Here is a 25,457-nt window from a genome sequence, read left to right as displayed (position 1 = left end):
AAAATAAAAAAACATGCCCATTTATAAACCAAATCAGATTCTCATGTGTTTTGTCAAACTGTGTATACTCTCGTTCTTGAAAAACAACATTACCTTAACATTTAATAGATGATAAAATTTTCGGTTTTTATTATTTGCCTAAAGTTGTCTTTGTATCGAGCACAGGAACATTTTGAAAGTTGAGAGAAGCAAAAATATTGACTTAAAAGTGTTACTTAAATTGATTGTTTAACGAGAGTACAAGAGTAATGATATATGAAATGTTCGTTACTAAATAATTCCCCATTGAAAAATACACGTTAAGTTGTCAAAAAACTTTGAAACATTGAAACAATCAACAATTAAATTGAATTAACAGTTAATCTAACAATTTAACACGAAAAAAACATTTGAAACTGGTTTTCAACTCAATTAATGAAAAAAAAAACTGGCAAACTAACTTGTTTAACACAATTTCAGCATTATATTGACACATAATGTATCATTTTACAGTAAAATATGGTATTACTTTTCTTTTCCTGAATTTAATTGATGCCGAGTTTGTTTGTTTAAACAAATTATTCAGATATGTCACACGTAAAACCATAATTTTACATACACAGTAATGCTGAAATATCCGTTACCTTTTACATCGTCAAGTTTATACTCAATATAATTACGAATATATGTCTAGAAATAATATAAATGCTTATTCCTAACTTTAAATATGTATGATTTAGATCATGAACAGGCCAAAACATGTACAGCTTTGAAAAGAAGCATGAAGATCAATAACTGCTGAAATGATCGTAACGAACATGTCTTTTACATTTATACCCATTATTCTTTATCAAAGAGTTGCTCAACTCTCTCAAAGTCATTGTCAGGTAACACTAGCATGCGTTTTGACTTTCCACTGGCCACAGGAGTTGATACCTTGCATAAAATATCATCATAGTTTACCCAGATCTCATCAGGTCTTGTTGGCCACTGAAACATCTTTTTGCGCTTCTCCAAGAATGTGATTTCATAAGTGTTGTCCTCATCATCGCAGTTCATGATTTTACCAATGTACCAGCGATTCAAATACGACGCAGCTACGTAATCACCAGCATGATACTTTTCCTGTGTGTCGATACTGACAGAATCCGGGACAGAATTCCGTGTGTAAGTATAGTGGTATTCACTTGGTTACTTGATACTTTTGGTGTTGATTTTGTAATTTTTGGAACAAGATTTTCGTCTCTCCAAGTGCCGCAAACTTCGCCATCATCAGCGACACATATCCTGCAGTAGCAACTAGTGTTCCGAACAAAGACGCTGTTTTCACCCTTACCCTGTACAGCATGTATTTTCATTGTTCCGGCTATAGGTTTGAGCTGATGTTTACTAGTTTCTGTAGCTTTCTTCTCAACTTCTTCGGATGAAACAAACACAAAACTAACATTTCTCATTGAACAGCTTGTTGACTGGGTCCAGGCATAGAAATCAGATGGATCTTGAATGCATATTTTGCCCGAGTTTACCGCCTCATCAGCCATGCGTTTTACCCTGCCCCCAAGGCCATCACAGGGCCCTTTCCCATGCCCAGCCTCCCAATAGTTCCACCTTGCGTTAATACCATGCATATCCATGTGGTTTGCTATAAAATGAAATATGGCCTTGTTCCTATACTGGGACGTTGGACTGTCCGTCCAATAATGTACCCACGATACCCCGGGCACGAGATATTTAATCTCTGGTAATAGTTTGTCAGCATAGTAAAGTAAGCCTGCCAAATAATGTCATGCTAAAGCTGCAACACGAACATTTCAAATAAAAATGTTTTCCTAAACCTAAACTCTTACTGACCTGCATTGGTAAAACACAATTCTTACCGGAATGGAGCCGAATTTTATTATGTACTACAATGTTCGGACATGTTAAATATACTGCAAAAGGTACATGCATTGTTGTATTTAACATTATACATTGATATGTAAACATTGACTGCGGGACGGCGACAGTAACGAACATGTCAAAATCTCACTTTGTGAACCAATTTTTTTCACAATTTGAGAGATATCCGTGTCTTTATCTATTATTTTGTAAACATAGACCAATATCATATTATATGACTGACAAACTTGACTTTATATACCAAAATAAAGTTATAAACGATCGGCGACATCAATGCACCCGCTTATTGAAAATGAGTGTTACCAATTACATTTTTGTATCCCCCAATTATGACAGTTTGTTATATTGACACGCACGGTATTTTGCGACAAGCCGCAAACCGTCATGAATATTTTCACACCTACTTCACGATCTACAGTTTGACATAAAGAACATAGGAAATGTGTGAAATTCGACCACTGGGACGGAAAAACGAGGTCGACATAGCGAAAAAGTCAAGATATAAAAATCGACACAGATTTATTTTATATAGAATAAGAAGGAATAAATTCGGGACCGGAAAAAAAAAGTCGACATAACCGGAAAGTCGACTTATCCGACGTCGACATACCGAGGTTCGACTGTACATGAGTTTGAATCTGTGTACTGTATGTTGCCAATGCTGTTACAAAACCCTGAGAGTCCCATCCATACTACTTAACCTGAATAACATTGCTACCAATGACAAATAAATTGTGAATAATATATGTAACTCTTACAAGCTTAGCTCTTTTTTGAGTTATTCCCCTTTTCTTAGTCATCTTAAGCAAACAATTTCAAGTAATATATTTATAATGCCAAATGGGCAACATATAAAATAATCAGACGTTTATCACAAGTTTCATTCAAATAGTTTCATCCACCCTCTATAGATATCTTCAGTACTTGTTACAATTCAAAATGCAAATCTTTGGCTTAAATTGCAAATCTTTGACTTAAATCAGGTGTTTAAGGCCACATTTATCATGTCAGATCTAAATCTTTAAATTGAACAATAATGGAAACATTGGATTAAAGTTGATAAATGTTATTTGATGTTGACTGCTAATGGGGGAAATATCACATTTCCATAAATTGTGGATTTGCGGAAGTATTTTAAAGACATTAACGGCATTTAAGCAGTTTTATGACATTATTGTATCATATACTATTATTGGAGTTTAAGTTCAAAGTTATCGAAACTTGTGAAATGGAGATTAATTAGAGTGAAACTTGTTATAAATATTTTGGTTAAAGTATCAAGAGTGTAATTATTACGCTATAGTTGAGCGACACAAAGTGATGGACTATAAAAATAAAACGGAGTTGTCATATTTGAAGGAATAACATAATTTTTTTGTTACCTCGTGTTAGGTGAAAGCATATCTCATGCTATCTTTTAAATTTTTCTTCGATAAGAGTGTATATTGATGTGTTTAAAGGAGAACTCTTTTTGAAGACTAAATATATTGTTTATATTGTTAAGCAACTTTTTGTATTCTGAAGTGGTTACAAATCTTGTGGATTTGATATATGTACTCGGTCACCGTTCAAATTTTTTGTTCATTCATAGGTTCAAATTCAATAGCATCTTAATGGAGCAAAGAATGTAAATCCCTTCGTTTGTCCATGTGTTTAAGCATCATTATTATCTTCAGTTATGGAATGTACCATAAAAGTGTTATTTTTATGATGGGATATATATAAACTAGTTTATGGATTTTAAGTTTTTAAAAGGGGTTGTGATTGAAATTTGAAAGCTAGAATTGCAATGATTTTCTTTAAAAGAAGAAAGCTGAATATGTGTATTGGATTTATTCATTTATTATCTAGCTTCTTGGTGATGAAGTTATCATTAATTGTTCTGCTTGTTGATATAAAAATGTTGGCTCATGTATATTTACATCTCAACTTCCATTTTCCTTCAATGAGCAGCCTTTTGGTAATTAATAGAAAATATTTTTTGTTGAACACAACATTTTCAGATCCGAATCTTTGTTTATTAATAAAGTATACCTTTGTTTGTATTGTGTCAGCAGTCATCGAATTTTTAAATAAGATGTTGACAAGTTATAATTTATGATTTGTTAAATGTATTGTTGTCATAAGCGGTTCGATTTTACGTTAAAAATTTATTTTATTTTGGGACTTTTTTTGTCCATAGCAATAGAATTTGGAAACCGGTTGGGTCATTTTATTTACAACATTAGTGAGAAAGAATTACTGTATTTAGGTTTTCTAAAATGAAATTAGGTATTTTATAGACAATTATGGAAAGAAATAATGAACTATTGGTGTAAATATCAGGAATGAATTTCGTGATTGATGTCATTATTAGAGATATTAATGCAGTTGGGCTGGTTAAAGTTCGCGTAAACTCCACACACTTTAACCAGCCCAACTGGGTTCATTTACCCAAAATGACATCACCCATGCAATTCATTCCATAAAAAACTCATTTTAAGCACATAATATGGTTAAAGGTGTCTGCCTTTTACGGAAGGCTTCTTGCTCCCCCAAGAGTCTTAGCAGGGGAACTTTCAGGTGACTACTCTGGGGGAACAGGAACAATGCGAGGGGTGAAAGCGAAAAGGTTCTATCTGCTTCTTTATTTAATGTCACTTAGAACCTTTTCGCTTTCAACCTTATGGTTTATCTACTGAAATCTTTATTTTCTGTCAATTTCTGTTTTTGTTTTTTTAAGAAATATACTTCTCCAAACTTCTATTATTCATGAGGATAAAAAAATACTATAAATTTTTCATCCCTCTTTTATCCCTTTCGCGCATCAGCAGTAATGATTGCCTAAATGCTTTTTATATTAAGAAAAATAAAATCTGCCTGTCCACCCAACTTTCCTTTTGAAACCTACCGGGAATTAAAATGAATTAAAAAATTTCTCTTAATTAGTTTGATTTAAATGGGACAAGTCTGACTAACATTACTGTAAGCTAAGTTCCAAAATTGTTCCTTATAAATTATAATGTTTAAGACCATAGAGAGCTAGGAGATGTGAGTGGACTGTAGTGGTATAGGCATCCACCCCTAATTAACCCACAAGGTTGTAGGTGAAAGGGGCTATACACTGTATGATGAAATAGCGAAAAAAATAAAATTGTCGAAAACTGACATAAACTTGGTATCATTGTGTACAATGCATTGAAACAAACTAACTGAAGTACCACATAGTTTACAATTAATTTATTTTTCACAGTTTTTTCGTATTTTTCCATTAAGATTACTAGGTATGTCTACCTAGTAGAATTCATTCTTATGCGGGATTGGCTCGTCGATGTTATCACGTGATATTACCAAGTAAGGTATATAGCTTAAATATTCCAACTGTTTAGGGTATGCATTCATAGCACAGTGGATTATAACACTGGACTGAAATTTTGGCGACATCGGTCCGAACCCGGTCTCTGACTTGATTTTTTTCTTCTCACATTTTGGTATTTTATTTTACAATTATGATATCAAAGAGTAAAACATTTCATTAAATAATTGTCCTGAGAGTAATTACAGAAAAAAACATTTTTTGGTGCCAACCCCCACCGGGGGTATCTTCTCTTTGCCTATTAAAAAGCAAACACTACTGGTTTCTATAGTGGAAAAGGACTCTGAGCCATGATTCTAGCCATCATCTTCCATAAGCTTTAGTCACAATAGACCTAAAATAAACAAATATAAGATGAGTCCATAAATGTCAATTGGGAGTCATGTGACCCCCCAGTAATAGTTTGTTTCATTTTTCCTCCTACATCTCTATAAACCACTGGCTGATTGATATTCGCCATAAATAAGGACATATTGCACAGCACAATTGAGCCTCGTATATTTATATTCCCAGTCAGGCAATGAAACACTTATCTATAAAGCATATTGCATGAAAACATATTACGGAGGTTATCGAAAAGTGTTTTTTTTATTACTGTTTTGAGGTTTTGAGTGATTTGAACTAGAAAAAAGTGATTATAAAAGTTTAATGTTTTCTGATTAAGATAATTTATAAGTGATTTTGTTTTATGGATTTTTATTTTTTTGTCTTGTCTTCAGTGCAGATATTATTGTTAATATAGAAACATGAGTCGTGGTTGTCAGGGGAAAAAAGATTAATTATTTGATAAACTTCAGAAAATCAAGTATAGTGTGTGTAAACCATGTGATAAATTGTGTCATAAATGCTACGTTTGAAGGCAATATTTAGTTTTCTTTGATTTAAGTCTTTTAATTTATTTTAAGTAAAATGTTGTCCTCCAACATAACATATATGATGTAATTTATTACACGGTATAAACACACGGAAGTAGAAATAAACAAATTTATTATGAATGGTTCTAAAGGCCAAAATAATAATAATAATAATTCTGTTATAAAAAAAAAATTACCTTTAAGAACAACATTTTTCTTAGTACAAAGTTGAATGACCAAAACGCTAGCTAAAAATGAGTTGCTTTTTGTAAGATAATGATTGAGATAATTATCATGTTTTTATTATCTTGCTCAAAGATAATATATTCTCGAGATTCACAGATGTTTTCAAGTTTACTGGAAATTTGAGATAATTTGGCTAGTGCATGAGTTATAATTGATGTGCCAATTATTTAGATTTTTATCTTTTTATTTTAAATTCACCTTTTGCAAACTGTCAAAGGTTAAACAAGATATTCCTGTCATAACAATATAAAAATTATATGATTTTGTAAGCTAAAAGCATTTAAACAACAACAACAACAACAATACAATCACTTTTAACTTTGTTTCATCAAGAGTGATTAATAAAATATTTTTGTAATAACTTGTTTCAAAATCATGGTTAAGTAAATAAGTTAAAACTTAAAACAACACAACATATGGGGCCTAAGTTAAATGGATCAGAGAATATTGGTTACAAATTTGTTATTAAATTTTTTCAGCTGATAGCTTCTGATTAATTACTTTCGAGCCTCGCAATATCAAGTCTCTTTTTTGCAGTTATTCAGTTGAATACATTTTGCGCTTGTTTAGATTTTTCTCACAAATCAGGGGCAGTACTTGAAACTTTATCAATTGTACGCCCACTCATGTCGTTTAGTGAACCGTCAAACATAAGAAGATGGTTCATCAGTTTTGTTTCAGTTTGGTTTAAGAGGAGTAGGGGGGTAGGGGGAGGGGGGGGAGCATAAGGGCCGTCCCCATCTTTCGATTCGTTCTTTAAAGAACATAATTTTATAATGGAAGAACTATATTCAAGCTTTTTTTAAACATCAATTTTCAGTGAAATTTCTTCACACTTATAACAAGAAAAAATATTTTGAATTTTAATGGGGAAGCCAGTTGCTTGGAAACAAAGTGCTATACACCTATAATTACGCCCCTGCAAATGATCAGATAAAGGTTTTTTTGACACCATTTTGTGTGAAAGGTTTGGCAAAAAACAACTCATGTATCACTTTCTTATCTTCTTTCCTTTCTGAGATATGTAAAACATCAAGCAATATGTCAAAATATAAGATATAGCGCTGATTATGTTTTACCATTCTACCATTGAGTTTATAATTATAATAGTTTCTCAGGAAACCAGATGCAAGCTTCCATTCAGAAGTAAACATAAGAACAGACATTTACTAAGTAGAATGAATTCAGAATAACAGCCAGTGCAGATAATTTCTGAGAATTAGTGACTGTATAATTATTACTATCAACATAATAATGAGGAATGGAAAAACAGCTATGAAAGCTAAGTGGCTTCTGTGAAAGATATTCAGAGAAAAGTCTGTCTTATATGCTGTGCATAAATTTTATTGTACAATGAATTTTGCACTGTTATTTTAAAATTCATGAAAAGCTAATGATATAGAGGCAATAGGAATCAGCTCTGAGAAACAACATGTGTGTCTGTGATTTAAATGTGGAATTTAATTGTGCTGGCATGAATAGTTTACCTGGAAATAAATGGATAAATTAGTTCAAATTTTGTGTATAGCCGCTTGGATTTACTAAGACTGAAAATGTCCAGGCTGCTGTTCAGAGGTCACAGTCGGAAGTATGACCTAGGTGGGTTTATATGTATATTATTATCATGATTCTATATGTATGTATATAATTTTGTAGTCGGATTGTCCAAGCAAAAGTTATTGTGTCTCTGTCTCAGCCTATTTTGACCAAGTAGTAACTTATTACCCATGGTGTTAACTTTGTAACACTTCCTTTTATGTTGATGCTTTATGTATTATAGATTATTTATATTATAGATTGTATATATATTTGTTACATGCAATTGCAACATGTCAAGAAAACTCCACATTTTTTAAATACATTTCTGATGCCATTGTCCCATCCATTACAAGCAAGCTTGTAGGCTAAGTCTGTTTTGACCCAGTGGTTAGAAGCAAGTATGACACCATTTTCTCAACCATTACATGCAAGTATGATGCCATTATGTCCCAACCATTAAAAACAAGAATAAGGTCATCACGTTCCAACCATTATAAGCAAGAATGATGCCATTATCCCATTTATTACAAGCAAGAATGACACCATTGCCCTATATATTACAAGCAAGCATGTAACCTATTTTGACACAGTCATTACAAGCTTTTATATGCACCATTGTCTCAACGATTACAAGCAAGCATGACATCATTGCCCCATCAATTACGAGCAGGCATAACATCATTGACCCTCCATTACAAGCCAGCATGAAGCATGACATCATTGTCCTATCTATTACAAGCAAGCATGACATCATTGACCAATCTATTACAAGCAAGAATGACGTCATGGCCTAATCTATTACAAGCAAGCATGACGTCATTGTCCTATCTATTACAAGCAAGCATGACATCATTGACCAATCTATTACAAGCAAGCATGACATCATTGACCAATCTATTACAAGCAAGAATGATGTCATGGCCTTATCTATTACAAGCAAGCATGACGTCATTGTCCTATCTATTACAAGCAAGCATGACATCATTGACCCTCCATTACAAGCCAGCATGAAGCATGACATCATTGTCCTATCTATTACAAGCAAGCATGACATCATTGACCAATCTATTACAAGCAAGAATGACGTCATGGCCTAATCTATTACAAGCAAGCATGACGTCATTGTCCTATCTATTACAAGCAAGAATGACGTCATTGCCCAATCTATTACAAGCAAGAATAACGTCATGGCCTAATCTATAACAAGCAAGCCTGACATCATTGCCCAATCTATTACAAGCAATCATGACGTCATTGTCCTCTCTATTACAAGCAAGCATGACATCATTGCCCAATCTATAACAAGCAAGCATGATGTCATATCCACACCAATAACAAGCAAGCATGACGTCATTGTTCCATCTATAACAAGCAAGCCTGACATCATTGCCCAATCTATTACAAGCAATCATGACGTCATTGTCCTCTCTATTACAAGCAAGCATGACATCATTGCCCCATCTATTACAAGCAAGCATGATGTCATATCCACACCAATAACAAGCAAGCATGACGTCATTGTTCCATCTATAACAAGCAAGCCTGACATCATTGCCCAATCTATTACAAGCAATCATGACGTCATTGTCCTCTCTATTACAAGCAATCATGACGTCATTGTCCTCTCTATTACAAGCAAGCATGACATCATTGCCCCATCTATAACAAGCAAGCATGATGTCATATCCACACCAATAACAAGCAAGCATGACATCATTGCCCCATCTATTACAAGCAAGCATGACATCATCTTGTAAATGGCTAAAGGCAAACATGCTGATTCGCCAATAAACTCTCGGCCCATCCATTTCAAGCAAGCATGATGGCAATGCCCCATCTATAAAAAGCAAGCATGACATCATTGCCCTATCTATAAAAAGCATGCATGACATCATTGCCCTATCTATAAAAAGCAAGCATGACATCATTGCCCTATCTATAAAAAGCATGCATGACATCATTGCCCTATCTATAAAAAGCAAGCATGACATCATTGCCCTATCTATAAAAAGCAAGCATGACATCTTTGCCCTATCTATAAAAAGCATGCATGACATCATTGCCCTATCTATAAAAAGCATGCATGACATCATTGATCTATCTATAAAAAGCAAGCATGACATCATTGCCCTATCTATAAAAAGCAAGCATGACATCATTGCCCTATCTATAAAAAGCATGCATGACATCATTGCCCTATCTATAAAAAGCAAGCATGACATCATTGCCCTATCTATAAAAAGCAAGCATGACATCATTGCCCTATCTATAAAAAGCATGAAGCATGACATCATTGCCCTATCTATAAAAAGCAAGCATGACATCATTGCCCTATCTATAAAAAGCATGCATGACATCATTGCCCCATCTATAAAAAGCAAGCATGACATCATTGCCCTATCTATAAAAAGCATGCATGACATCATTGCCCTATCTATAAAAAGCAAGCATGTAGTCTTTTTACAACCCATCATTTCAAGCAAAAAGTATATATTGTCCTGTCCATTACAAGCAAACGTAATGCTATCGTCCCATCCATTCCATTCCTAAACAATAACTACCAAGTTGATGCCATTGTCTCAGACATGATATGTTTTTGCCTTGTAACATTCAAATGTGTAAAATTATTTCAGTATTTAGTGATAACAAATTAATGGTATGGAAATTGAAAGGTGGAGGGGAGTACAGTGTGGAGGGGACTGGGTGGGTTGGGCCTTTACAGTGACCAAGAAGTCTAACAGAAATGTCTGACAAAAATGATATTTTATGTCATATTGAAAAATTAATTAGTTAAATTATTTTATAAAATATTGATATTTGTCTATCTAGCTTCTGTGACCTGACTGCAGTTCCAATTGAACACAATCTCAATCTATTCATCCTAAGCTTTGTAAATAAATAGGCAATATCTAAAGCATGTCTTATTTTTTAGTATGCAAACAATTATTTACTCAGTGTGGAAAATTGTTTAGATTTATTTTGACATAGTGCTCATTTTATTACAAAAAGCTTGTAAAAAAGTTGTAAAATGTATGACATTGAAATCTTTTCATGGGGTGAAATTGTGAGACTCGAGTATTTTTTTATGACAACGGCATAATAATTTTATGTTGAAGTTTTTTTTAAATATTGCCTGAACAGAAAATGCATTGATTGTACATTAAAATTTATTTTAAGCTTGTCTGTTTTTCTAAAATAAAAGTGGGGGTTTTGTCATAGTTTGGGTGTAAATATTATGGGCGTTGGCATCAGCGAACTATCTTTCAACTTAATAATGACTCAAAAGCTATTCAAATGAAACTTGGTACACAACAATGATGCTGTTGTCCCATCAAAAACAGTTGAGATTATTCAAATGAAATTTGGTACACAGCCAAAAACAGTTGAAGATATTCAAATGAAATTTGGTACACAGCAATGCTGTTGTCCCATCAAAAACAGTTGAAGATATTCAAATGAAATTTGGTACACAGCAATGCTGTTGTCCCATCAAAAACAGTTGAAGATATTCAAATGAATGAGGATACATGCATGTTCAGCAAGGCCCTGTATTGATTGTAGAGTTATGGCCCTTGTTTGACTGAAGTGTTGGTGTGCGCTCTGTGAACTGCATGTTCAGCAAGGCCCTGTATTGATTGTAGAGTTATGACCCTTGTTTGGCTGAAGTGTTGGTGTGCGCTCTGTGCACTGCATGTTCAGCAAGGCCCTGTATTAATTGAAGAATTATGGCCCTTGTTTGGCTGAAGTGTTGGTGTGCACTCTGTGTACTGCATGTTCAGCAAGGCCCTGTATTGATTGTAGAGTTATGGCCCTTGTTTGGCTGAAGTGTTGGTGTGCGCTCTGTGTACTGCATGTTCAGCAAGGCCCTGTATTGATTGTAGAGTTATGGCCCTTGTTTGGCTGAAGTGTTGGTGTGCGCTCTGTGTACTGCATGTTCAGCAAGGCCCTGTATTGATTGTAGAGTTATGGCCCTTGTTTGGCTGAAGTGTTGGTGTGCGCTCTGTGTACTGCATGTTCAGCAAGGCCCTGTATTGATTGCAGAGTTATGGCCCTTGTTTGGCTGAAGTGTTGGTGTGCGCTCTGTGTACTGCATGTTCAGCAAGGCCCTGTATTGATTGTAGAGTTATGGCCCTTGTTTGGCTAAAGTGTTGGTGTGCGCTCTGTGTACTGCATGTTCAGCAAGGCCCTGTATTGATTGTAGAGTTATGGCCCTTGTTTGGCTGAAGTGTTGGTATGCGCTCTGTGTACTGCATGTTCAGCAAGGCCCTGTATTGATTGTAGAGTTATGGCCCTTGTTTGGCTAAAGTGTTGGTGTGCGCTCTGTGTACTGCATGTTCAGCAAGGCCCTGTATTGATTGTAGAGTTATGGCCTTTGTTTGACTGAAGTGTTGGTGTATGCTCTGCAGAATGCATGTTAATTTCAACTAGCTGCTCAATGAATTTGTACTTTTCCGAGTTTTCTTTCCTTTTCATAAAAAAAGAAATGAAAACTAGTGCAGGCTTTCGCTAAAAGCAATAATAGTTGCTGCTTAATTCAGTGTTTGTTTCCACAACTTTAGGAATGGGGCTTTGGCCTTTATGATCTGTAAAAATGCATCATTTTCACTAAAATTCGGAATTAAAATTTGAGCTAGTTCTAAATGAATTATAGAGTTTTAAAAAATGGACAGAAAAAATAAGAGAATGTAATTTATTTCTTTATAAAAAACTTCAACTCTTTCATACAAATATGGTTAGGATGAAATAAATTTAAAAAAAGTGAAAACACAGAAATTATGGAATTTTTGTATTTCTTAAAGAGAATGGGGCTGAACATCTGCCCCAAATTTGATCAGGGAAAAAACAACTCTGTAATAAAACTATAATTTTCAAATATGTGATAACTATTTGATTGAGTATAACAGACTAAAAAGGGACAAAGTTAGGCTGCACCATGAATACACTTATATGTCACGGTGTACATAAAAAAGTGAAAATAGAATACAATAATTACTACATGACACTTAATTGCCTGACCTCGCCAGTTTATGTGGAAATGACACATTAGTACTCGCAAAACACGACTTTTTCATTAGTAAATGCAAATCTGATAACACGATCATAACATGCACTGGTATGTTGTTATGTTATGCATGTGACGAGCTCTGAATAACAATTTTACAAAAGTTAAAAAAGAATGTACCATAAGTGTCCATTTAAATGCTCATGGTGCTTGTTTTTTGAGAACCCGCTTATTATGAACCATTTTTCCACATTCAGTAAACTTTAAAAATCTGCTTTTAAATTTGATGATAAGTCATGAATAGAGTCAAAAATATGAAATGATGACTTGAGAGCGATCAGTATCCGCTGCTTCCCTGCTGTATACACAATATAGTTGCCAGCTTTTATTCTACCTGACAACGAACATATGCCATGTCCCCTGGCGGGGGAAAAAATCCCCTGGAATTCCAACCCATCCCCTGGTCCCAAGCCAGGGGATCTAAATCCCCTAAAATAAAAAAAACTTACTTAATGTTGACAGAGGAAAGCATCCATAATATTATGAGTGTGAAATTCCATGAAGGAACATAATGACCAATATCGTATTATTGTAATTAGAATGTATTTCTGTATTTATTCTTATATTATAAATGTAGATATTGCGCAGAATTTCACCGCGTAAAAATCCCCTGGAACTCAGACCAAAATCCCGTGGGAAGTCTCTCAGAAATAAAGCATGTATGACGAATCACATGACAGTTTCATTATCACGTGACATGTATCACACCTAAATTGTATACAACAGAGTACAGTTTTACAGTTTATGCATGATGTCAGCCCACTGAGCAGGTGTTGGAAAATGCAGCCAATGGAATACTTTTAATCTGAACATATTGCATTTTTTTGGAGTATATAGAGTTAAGATTATCATTGTTCATGTCGCACGTACAGTTTCCCTGCACGTGTATAAGAGCATGCACGTATAATAGAGCATTTACGGTACAAAGAAAAATAGAGGGGGTTGGGGAAGGGAAGTCAAGTATGGTCATAGAAGTAAAGTTAATATTTTTCTTACCCTGTTCCTGCCTTCATTTCTATCTTAATTATTGTCTTATAAGGGTGAGGGGTCAAGTCATTTGAAACATCCTGTATTACAATTATAATTATTCAGGTAAAGGTTAGGTAGAATGGAACAAAGACATCATTCAACAGGTAGAGACAGAAGTTCTACTGCTCCTGAATCACAGGAAGCCATTACATTTGTTTATTTCTAAGTGTTCTTTGAGCAGTTCAAATTTATTTGTTCTTGAAAAAAACAATACACCCTTGTTAAAGGTATGTTGGAAAGTCAGTGCCAGTAATTACTTTAGCAAGAGTTCATATGATGTTTATCATATTCTTTGAGATAAAAAACCAGGATTCCATGGAGATTAAAAAAATGGGCGTAGTGGCTGGGGCCAGGGTCAGGCGATGAAAGATTTTTAAGGAGAGGAGACTCACTAGATTATATTAAATAATTATAATGTACAAACATTTCACTCCGTAGGGCTGTGCTCATGCTGTTTGTTTGAGGGTTGGGGCTGGGCTGGGCTGGGGTAGGGGTATATAAGGGGTTGTTGTGAATGTTCACGGTGATAATTTTTCAGCATGTATGTCTAAATCTGAAAAATGTGCAGTCTAGCGCCAATTGTGGGTTCCTATCTTTGTAGTTTATGTCAGCAGCTAGTCATTTTTATTTGCAAATACTTGTATCATGAACTTGATATTTATGATGTATTGTTTAGTTTCTTGTTCATAAATAATAAAAAAATATTTGAATGATTTATATGATTTAATTTATATTTTCAGTGTCCACTGAGAAACTGTACAAGAACAGATTGGATGCCAACTTTATGAATGAAAGCCTTCCAGGTGAGCAATGGTTCTAATGCACCAGTCAATTGTAACCACAACTCCCCTCCCACCCCCCCACCCCCAGGTCTGGGGGTATACCAGGGGGAATGGGCTGTGTTTTCAACTTTCAGGTGGCCCCACAGTGCCGAATAAATGTGGTGGTTTTGTTTCCTTGTCCAAAATTAGTGGGGAATAGGCCGTAACAGGAAATATCCGTTCTATTAACGGGATTTGTCCACATTTTTGCCAAGCTTTTCACAAAGTTTAATGAGATCAAAACATTTGCTTTAAATATGTACATTATATGCAGTTTGTCTCCACAGGGCGGGACTTTACCTTGGATTAGCTGGGCCATAAGTCAAAGTTCCCGCTATTCCCCAGACCTGGGAGGCTGGGGGGGGGGGGGCCTGCTTACAATTGGCTGGTGCATAATAAAGATATAAAACTTAATTTAATACAAAAGTTTTTAATGTTAGCATAGATGTCTCTATATAAGCCAAAGATGACAATATGTACTTTAAATGGAGGACTTTCAAGGGAGACAACTTGAAAACAGCCCACCTGGGAGGAATATTGTCTCTTTAAATATGAAATTAATAAAAGCTGATTTATGTAGCAGTATCCTGCATAAATGCTACATGATTTTTCTGTTGTTAATTCACCTTCTGATAAATATCTGTACAAAGTTTTGATCAAGTTTTATGATATGGTACATATTTAATAGAATCAATTTGTTATCATTTGATTGTTCAGATATTTATCAGGGTGAGGGTACTTAAAATTGTAACTTGATCTTTGAGAATTAGAATATAAAACCAGGTGAATAAACATGGACTAACGAAACTGGAGACATCATGGTCTTTGAACTTCCAAGAGCTGAAACCCTAATGTAGTGATTTTGAAAACAAATAATCAGGTCTTCCAGTGGTCCAAATTAGCATAAGCCTGCAACCATGTACTTGTGAATTGCTTTCCGGCCCAGCTCAATTTCTCAATTTTATATGACAAGCACTTGTATAAGGATTCTGGCTTGTTCATCCAAAAATCTTATTTCCATGACTTGTCTTCTTCTTCTACAATACTCCCCAGGGCACACCATATTTATGTTTTGTTTGAAGGACTAACTTTACAATTATTTATTTTTAAGCGATCACTAGAAAAGGAAGACAAAGAACACCTTCCTGATATCACTCTGTTAAGTTCTGGAAAGACTGATCAGTTATATAGAATACATGTTATATAAATATTGACTGTCTTGAGGGTGGCAGTGCATATTGTCAACCTGAGGTGAAATTCTGTCAATCGAGAACAGCAATTATATATATCTACTTTATTAGAAATACTGTATGAACTCTCGCACGACATCAGAGGGTAACAGCTATTGCCGCAGAGGGTTATAGTCAAAAATATTTCCCTGGCGCTCTTACTATATGTTCTATAGAAGTGATATTTAATAATCTTGTATAAGAGAGATGCATTTCTGTGCTTTTACCTGGCCGGGGAAGTTTCTGTCTTACCTAACCTAGGTTAGACGATGGCCTGCATCTATGCCATTTTAAAATGATAATAATACTAGATTAAAAATAGAATGATTTAGAAGAGCTGAGTCCGAACAATTTACATTAACGAAAATATTAATACAAACTTAAAGTAAACCTTGAAACAGCGGGAACTTTTTGACATTCACTTTAAATTACTCTGCACAATGACGTTGGCAACAATAAACAAATTTGCAAGCGCAATTTGGTGCATTACCTAAAAACAACACTTGCACCATCCAAATTACACTTAAACTTATATTTGCAGTATGCAAAAAAAAAAAGGTTTTGTTCACATGTATGCCAGAGGGATGAAAATATCTGACTCTTAAGCATGTTGTATGGCCCGTTCCTGGGCTAGCCTCGTTATCGACTTCAGCACATGGTCTTGGGTCAGATTTTTCCATACAGGCTACAAACATGTGAAAGATACTTATATACATACATGCCATATTTCTGGGAGACTTCCCAGGGGATTTTGGTCTGAATTCCAGGGGATTTTGATATCACACCAGGGGATTTTTACGCGATGAAAATTTGCGCAATATCTGCATTTATAATATAAGAATAAATACAGAAATACACTCAAGTTACAATAATTTTTAGACTTTATCATGGTCCTTCATGGAATTTCACACTCATAATATTATTGATGCTTTCCATTGTCAACCTTAAGCAAGTTTTTAAGAAAATATATGGGATATGGATCCCCCGGCAGGGGACCAGGGGATGGGTCGAAATTCAGGGGGATATGGCATGTATGCTTATAATCCATTGGGTTGGATCAGCCTGCAAGTTGTAGGTTAGGTGTTCTAATCCCCACCATGGGGACCATGTTTCCTAATGTCCTCTCAAAAGGATGGTTACTACCCAGCGGACAGACTGGAGACTGATTCATATCAGCCAATCGTTGTCTTTATAATTGATATAAAATAAATTAGTATAAACTATAATGCAGTCAAGTTGTTTATATTTCAATATAAGGCTATTTGTAAGTTGTTGTAAACAACTATTGAAACAAAATTGTATTCCCAAAGGTCATTGACAATGTGGCTATTTGAACTTTGAGAATGTTTTATTAAACAATTATTTAAACTCAATATAATTCTTTCAAATTAAATTAAAACTTAATGCCATTCCCGAAATTGCAGTTGACTGTCCGTTCAACAATTGATAGCTAGCAAGAAACATGAAAAGATATGAGAAGATGGACTTGACACCTTATAATCCATGCTGAGTTGAAACTGATTATGATATCATGTTTCAAATCGGATGAATTTGTATTTACCCTTAGAGGTTGAAAGGTGGTTTAAGGGTTAACAGGAGTGTTAATGATTAGTTTAACTCTGAAATTTTTACTTGCTCAGAATGCTGTTGACAATCCCCAACAAATTCTTGCTCACTTATTTTTTACCAATGAAAGAAACACTGAAATTATTTTCAAGCCTTTTTTTGGTGACTAGATCACTTGACTGATTTTTTTTTATTATGACAGGCCTCGAAAAAATTGTTTATTGTCACTCGCCCTGCAGGACAAGCGGCGCTGAAAATCTACTCGCCCTGCATGAAAATTCCTTGCCTTTCATGTTCACAAACAAAAATCAGGTTACACTGATTACAAGTTAGCTGGTTTTGCAGCCACTCAAATTTTCTATCAAGGACATAAAATCATTGATGACAAATGTTTGATCCGCTCTATTAGTGTTTTGTTTACCTAGCGCTGCACAGTTCATTAATGATGAGGTCTGGAACCAGACTGGCTCATAATGGATTATGAAGTATTAAAAGCACTCTCATAATTAATATAATAAAGATTAAATAATGAAATTATTATGATAATTTGTTTTCTTCAGTTCCTGGGGCATATATTCGATAAAACAGTCTCCGCATTCAAATTTGATAAAAAATATACATGCCCATCATCAAGTCGCATTTCCGTTTTTGATTTGATTTACATCCAGATCATTTCATTTTGGAAAATAGATGGGAGTAGCATTTAAGTCTGGGGGATCTTACTCGCACGCGCGGACTACTGAGATTGAATTTTTACTTGCCCAACCTTGATTATTTATTCGCAAATGCAAGTGGGTGAGTCAATTTGTCGTGGCCTGTGTGATGCTAATCCTTTACATCTTTTTATTTCAATGTGCTCTTGTCTTGCCTAGTTCTTTGTTTTGGCCACTCTTTTCAATATAAAGGGAAACAACTATGCATTGAATATGTTAATATTTTTTTCTAGAGTTGTCTTTCTTGCCTTAACATATTTCCTGCTTTCTTTTCAGATCTTACCCGCAGTCATGACTCCGCTTTGTTTTCGAAGAAGCGCTCAACATTCAAGAAATTATTTCGTATGTATTCCTTAATTCAGACTATTCTATTTATTAAACTGCTTAGTGGTTTCTGTGAAAGCTAAGAAATCATTGGTCACCACTTGGAGCTTCTGTCCCCAATTCATCTGAAATCTGTCATAAGAGGATTAAGCTTAGCTCACTTTTTTTAATTTTGTAAAACTTGTGTAATGTTTCCAATCTTAAAAGTCAGGGCTGTAATTCATAAATCATCGTAAGTCATTTCCTAACTTAAGTCATTTTCAAGTTAAGTATCTATCTTATCTTAGATATAATTACTTATATATTATATCTGAAATATTGTCATTGATTTTATTGAGAATACATACATTTTTGATAAAAAAACACTTATTCTTTTCTTTTTGTTTGAATGAAAATTTTAGGAATTAAGTTGGTAAATAACTTAAAAAGAATTGGTCATAAGACCCCAGGCAAGTCTACAAGGGCAGGGCCACATTTAATAGGACATTTACAGTAATACTTTTTCTTTAGCGAATTCAAGTCAAGTCAACAGCTTATTGAGTAATTAAAGGCCACTGGCCCAAAATACATCGATACAAGCAAAGTGTAAATAAAAATCATGATTACTTCCCCTTAACCATTAATGTTTAGAAGGAGGTGGTATACATAATAAGCTAGTTTTTGTAAATCTTCAGATTGATTTGTGTTTAATAACCTATAAAAATCTTCTGATTCAGTACCATTAGAATACCAATTAAATAAATATTGCCTTCGTATATCATTATATTTACAACATATAAAGAATGCATGGTATTCTCAGTCTAAAACAAAAATGGTAATAATTATCAAGACAAAACCGACAAACGCATTCTTCTCTTGGGATATTATTGTTGTCATATAGACAATCTATTGCAGGTTTACTGTTAGATAGCCTAAAAAAATAGGACACAACATGTTTTTATAGTCAGTTGGAAAAAAAGGAAAAAAGTGTGTTTAAATTTGTAGTTTGAAACCTTCAACGCTTTATACAGATTGTTTCTTTAACACCATTGTCTCCAATGATGAATATATATTAAAATTATAAAGAGCTTACCTACCATACCTGATATCGAAAAGGATGTAAACCTAAATATTTCTTATTTGGCCTTGTATAGACCATTGTAGATAAAGAAGGCGTAATATTATAGTCTTGGGCGGAAGCCATTGCCATTCTGTGACAAATTTATCTAATATTATCCTTCATAAACAGGATATAGTGGAAAAATATGTACATGTTAGGAGTTCAATTTGGGCGATCTCCAGAAAATAGAGAGGGCAACCCACGCTATTTTTTGTAGATTGTCCATATTGAACTCAACTTATTTGGTGTTTGTTGGTGATTTCGTCCGAATCGACCTGCGTACAGTTAAAAAAATCCGCCATTGTCATTGGCCCACACAAAAATACTTTTAAAGTGTAGAATGGGGTTGAATTCCCCCTGAAACATCATTAGAAATACAGCCTTGTATAACAATTAGGCCAATATAAATTAATTGCTAGATTTTCATCCATTTTTTTTTTTAATTCAGGTTGGAGGGTGACATTTTATTTTTTATCTGTCTTAGATGAATATTTACCATTGAATATGTGTTCATGCTCTCTCTTATTGCATAAGGGACCATATACATGTGCTTGCAGACGAACAACAAAAATGATCGTAACAATTCGCAAACCCTAGTTCAATATTTTTATTTGAGTCAATAAAACTAAAGGGTTGGTGGCAGAAAAAAGCGGGGGGGGGCGAGCGGGGATGAAAACCTAGCAATAAATTTATAGTCGCCTTACCAGATGAAACACCTAACAAGAAGGCTGGGCTTTGATATAATAATAATAATGAATAAATCGCACCTAGCACCCAGATGTTGACCACCCATGCACTATCATGTCATGTTTATAATGAGTGGAGGATACAATCATTATGAGATCGTAGGATAACAATTCAGATTTCAGATCAATAGTTGAACTGCAGTAATAATTTACATGATGCCATCTAGAAACCTGCTGTTTCGGACAATATCAGACAATGGAGGCTGTACCTGAGGACCCTTCGTCCAACACCATGGCTTGGATGACAAATAATGGATTAGAATGATTAGCCCAGGCACATGGTTGAATATTGAACAAGTTGAGAGTTGGTGACATTTATGATGATGTTGACTACAAACATGACACTGACTTATTCAAAATCAAAGCATACACATGTATAACAATCAATTTTGACTGATAAACCTTTAACTACTTAATGAATAATGCATTTATGGAAAATATTAATTACTGGTTACACGATTGCAACCATGTATTTAACAGCAGAACACACATAAATATTAATGACTGGTGAATGCTAAAAGATTTACTGTAGTCTACTATAGTCTCATTACGTAAAAATACCAAGTTTTTTTGCTCATTTATTTCAAATTAAACTCCGTATCCTTCATAAGAAAGATTATTCATCCTTTTTTGGAATATTCAAACAATATTATTAATTGTGGTAAATCTTTCTTGGCAGTAAGAGTGCATCTTTAAATAAATTCAGTTCCTTTGTCATGTTTTTGCAGACTGTTCACATTAGCATTAAATGCTGCTTATTTTTTTCCAGAAGGACATTTTTTAAATCAACCAATTAAGATTATCTATTCCTTTATTGAATTACGATATTAGGTAATAAATACAATGTTATGCGGTCATACTTCTAATTATCACTTAAAATAGTTTGAGGCAATCTTTCACAGTATACTACAAATTCATTCAACATAATTGTGTTCTCAACTTGTTGAACTCACATTGTCTAAAACAATGTTCTCATATACCTGAATATACTGAAATGTTTTGACTTGTGCCATTCAAACTTGGAAGGCCTGTGCTTCTAAGATAATTACACTATCTTGATGTACTTTGGTTCTAGATGGTATCTCCTCAGTCCAGGCATGTTTTGACGTCTGTTGCATGAAAGGCCCTTTGAGTTCTAGGTTTGGAAGGTATTTTGATTTCTGTTCAAGTCTTTGGGTATTTTTTTGTTAGATTAGTTAATTCAGCTCCTAGCATGGACAGAGATCTTGATATTTGGCTACAGTTTGAGGCCAGTGAAAACAAAATGGTTTTAAACAAAGCAGATCGAACCTTTCTGCTTTCAGCGATGTAAGCTTGTCTGATTTGGGGAGAAAAAATATCAGGTTTTGTCAAACATGAGATCTTAAATTCAGGATAAATCTGTAAATCCAGAATAAGAGGCTTCAGGTGAAGTATTGAGATTGATTTGAGGGCTTTTAACCTCAGAGTAGGAAGTACCTTGAAATGAATATAAAATCATTCTGAAACCATTTCAAAATGGGTCTTTAAAGGCCCCTTTACCCTGCCTTGGGCATGAATCCCTCATACTAAAACAAACCCTCCAGCAAATTTTCATAATTGACCAACACCCCACCACCCTCCTGCTCGGACATTTTCTTCTGTGCTGTTACTGGCATCATCGTTGATCTGGCAATAATACCTAAAAACATTCAAATAAAACTTGATACACAAGAGACAATGCATACATGTACAGCAAGGCTGGTGACTCTGTCTTTAATAATTGTCCTTAAGTTATCCCCCTTAATTGAATGGAAAATAAAAACAAGAAGAAAACAAGCTTAACCGTTCCTTCTGCAGCGCTCTTGTATAAGTTGTTGTATTGAATTGCATTGCATTTGTTATTATAGTCATAGTGAATAATGGTTTAAAAAAAAAATGTGTGTCGTGGCTGGAATAATGAAGATTTATAATCGTCGGTAATAATGGTGTTTTTAAACACTCAGCTACTGCCTCCTTTAATCTTAATTCTTGTGCCATTTTTATGCCCCCTTTTGAAAAAAGTGGGGTATATTGTTTTGCACATGTCGGTCGGTCTGTCTGTCTGTCTGTCTGTCTGTCTGTCGGTCGGTCGGAATACCAAATGGTTTCCGATCAATAACTTGAGAACGCTTTGACCGAGGGACCTCATACTTGGTATGTGTATTGGTCATCACCAGCAGATGAACCCTATTGATTTTGAGGTCAGTGGGTCAAAGGTCAAGGTCAGTGTGACCTTTACATGAAAAAACGGTTTCCGATCAATAACTTGAGAACGCTTTGACCCAGGAACCTCATACTTGGTAGGTGTATTGGTCATGACCAGCAGATGAACCCTATTGATTTTGAGGTCAGTGGGTCAAAGGTCAAGGTCAGTGTGACCTTAACATGAAAAACGGTTTCCGATCAATAACTTGAGAACGCTTTGACCCAGGGACCTCATACTAGGTAGGCTTATTGGTCATGACCAGCAGATGAACCCTATTGATTTTGAGGTCAGTGGGTCAAAGGTCAAGGTCAGTGTGACCTTAACATGAAAAACGGTTTCCGATCAATAACTTGAGAACGCTTTGACCCAGGGACCTCATACTAGGTAGGCTTATTGGTCATGACCAGCAGATGAACCCTATTGATTTTGAGGTCAGTGGGTCAAAGGTCAAGGTCAGTGTGACTGTAAGCTGAAAAAAGGTTTTCTGATTGTCCATATTTTAAGTGTCCAAATCCTACTAACAATTTGGCTCCCAAGGGGGCATAAATGTTTCACTAACATCTCTTGTTTTTATTAATTCACTTATGTAACACATGACATTTTTTTATATATGTATATAATGTATGTAATTTATAATATTTAAGCAATAAGATATTCAGGATAATCTTAAACGGAACACAGAAATGTGTTCCGAATACTTGTGATTGGAAGATAGAACACACAATTGTGAAAAGGAAATATGTTTCAACTGCTGTAAATGACACTCTGGTTGTACAAAGCATACATTGTGCTTCTATATAAGATACCATCATGGGTTTGCACTTAACCCAGCTTCTGATATAGGAAACTAATTACTTAATTAGTGAATCAAGTGGCAGCCTTTATAAGTTTGACAGTGGCTGAAATATCCTGATCAGTGATAATATTACACTTCTGAAAGGGAAGAAGTATGCATGCAATTTCCAGATGTTTAATTTTTATACAATCTTTGCATAAAATTAAAGTTGCATTGAGTACTTGATAATCTCCCAATAATTAACCAAATAAATATCATGAAATGTTTTGTTTGCACTCCATTGAATATAGTATTGAGAATTAATTCCAGTTTGATTATCGATAATCAGTTCTACGAAGTAATCGATTATCGGTAGTACAATCGATTACTGACAATACCTTTTATATATTGCAGTTTTATTATTGTACAATAACTCGTAATCCTCAATTATGCTATATGTATGTTTGAAGTTATTTAGTGTTGTTGTTGCTTTTGGCCATATTTTTAACGATAACATTTCTGAATGTATGATAAACTGAAAGCAGAAAATTGGCGAAAATGAACTAAACACAAATAACAAAAGGAAAGAAGTGTAATGGTCCGCTGTAGGTGGCTGATGTGCCTTCATAGTATAACATTCCGTTATAGACGGTTTTAAACAAAGCAGATCGAACCTTTCATAGTATGTATGGTTGGTTATATGCAAATTAGCAAAGCCCGGGCTCTGTGTGGATTGAGAACTTACTGTATATAAAGACCAGGGGACCCCTTCAGGTTCAAGCATGCTTTTCTGTGAAGGGATCTGTTGGCCTTGTTAGGCTCGCACGCACGTTACAGAAGCAAAACAACTGGTTTAACCAATGATCGATTATGACCAAATTCAATCGATTGTTGTTGATTTCAGGCCTAACCTATCAATTTTCAATTTTAATTGGTCATTGGAACATCACTACCTATGAATGGCTTGAAATTGGATCTGGTATTGAGAGTTTTGCTATGAAGGGTCCTGTAGCAAACAGGTTAGTTACAAGAAAGTACATCAGTACTAAACAAAGCAAAAGGTTTAAACTGCCTCACTAATAGTGCTTTTTAGCAGCAATGTTTGGCATAGAAATCTCCATATCAAATGAACTATTATTTTGCTGTAGACTTGGTTTGACTATTTAACTCTTTGTCTATTTGTTAACTACATCTATTTTAAACAAGAAGCGATCTTTGGAATTAAAGTGGTTGCATAATGTAACGGGAGCTCATTGCAATTCTACTGAATAGTGCTGTGCCGGCACAACTTGCCCCCATGGTGTGTCAGTTGATGATCGTGTTGATGGAATCTTTGAGTTAATGGGATCAAGGGTATCATGGTAAGGGGTTGACATTAATGGTAGTCCGATGTTCGGGGGGGGGGGGGGGGGGGGGGGGTAGCTGGCAATGAGACAAGTTGAATTAAAATAAGAAAAATCTCAAGATCAACTTTAGTGCCTTAAATTAAGAAAAATCATAGCATTTAAAAACCAGTGTTTCGGGGAACATCACATTGCATGACTATGTTTACATCTTCATACATGCCATATCCCCCGGCGGGGGGAAAAATCCCCTGGAATTTCGATCCATCTCCCGATCTCCCGGCGGGAGATAAAAATCCCCCGGAATTTAAATAAATTAAAAAAAAATTGATTTTTACATCAGGCAATAATGACAAAGTGAAACCACAGTATGTGAGTGAAACTCTCCAAAAGGAAACTTTTACAACAAGTGATCAATTAATTTGTAGTAATTATCAAAGGCAAAGAAATATTACTCTTTTGGAAGGAAGAAATTAATAATATTTATTCTATTCTCTTATTGTCATCAAAGCTGATAGAATTAAGCACAATTTTTTTTTAAGACTTTGGAGGAAGGTAAATATAATTTAATTGTCTCGAAAACATATTTTTCCAATGACGTATTTTGTTCTGCAAGTGCATTACAGTATGACATGACAGTGTATCATAAAAATATGATAAATCATGACATAA

At 34.7% G+C, this 25,457-nt stretch overlaps 1 protein-coding gene across 1 annotated transcript in view; it reads left to right on the top strand.

The window, feature by feature from the left end:
* LOC128224771 (uncharacterized) overlaps positions 1 to 25,457 on the top strand; it is a 67,328-nt gene that overhangs the window by 14,405 nt on the left and 27,466 nt on the right. Inside the window, exons 4-5 of the mRNA XM_052934810.1 lie at positions 14,704 to 14,766; positions 18,569 to 18,634. Coding sequence (XP_052790770.1) covers positions 14,704 to 14,766; positions 18,569 to 18,634 — 129 coding nt within the window. The remainder of the gene's footprint in view (positions 1 to 14,703; positions 14,767 to 18,568; positions 18,635 to 25,457) is intronic.

This window comes from Mya arenaria, chromosome 17 (assembly GCF_026914265.1).
Source record: "Mya arenaria isolate MELC-2E11 chromosome 17, ASM2691426v1".
In the NCBI taxonomy this organism is placed as follows: Eukaryota; Metazoa; Mollusca; class Bivalvia; order Myida; family Myidae; genus Mya; species Mya arenaria.
This window is presented reverse-complemented; position numbering and strand designations above follow the sequence as displayed.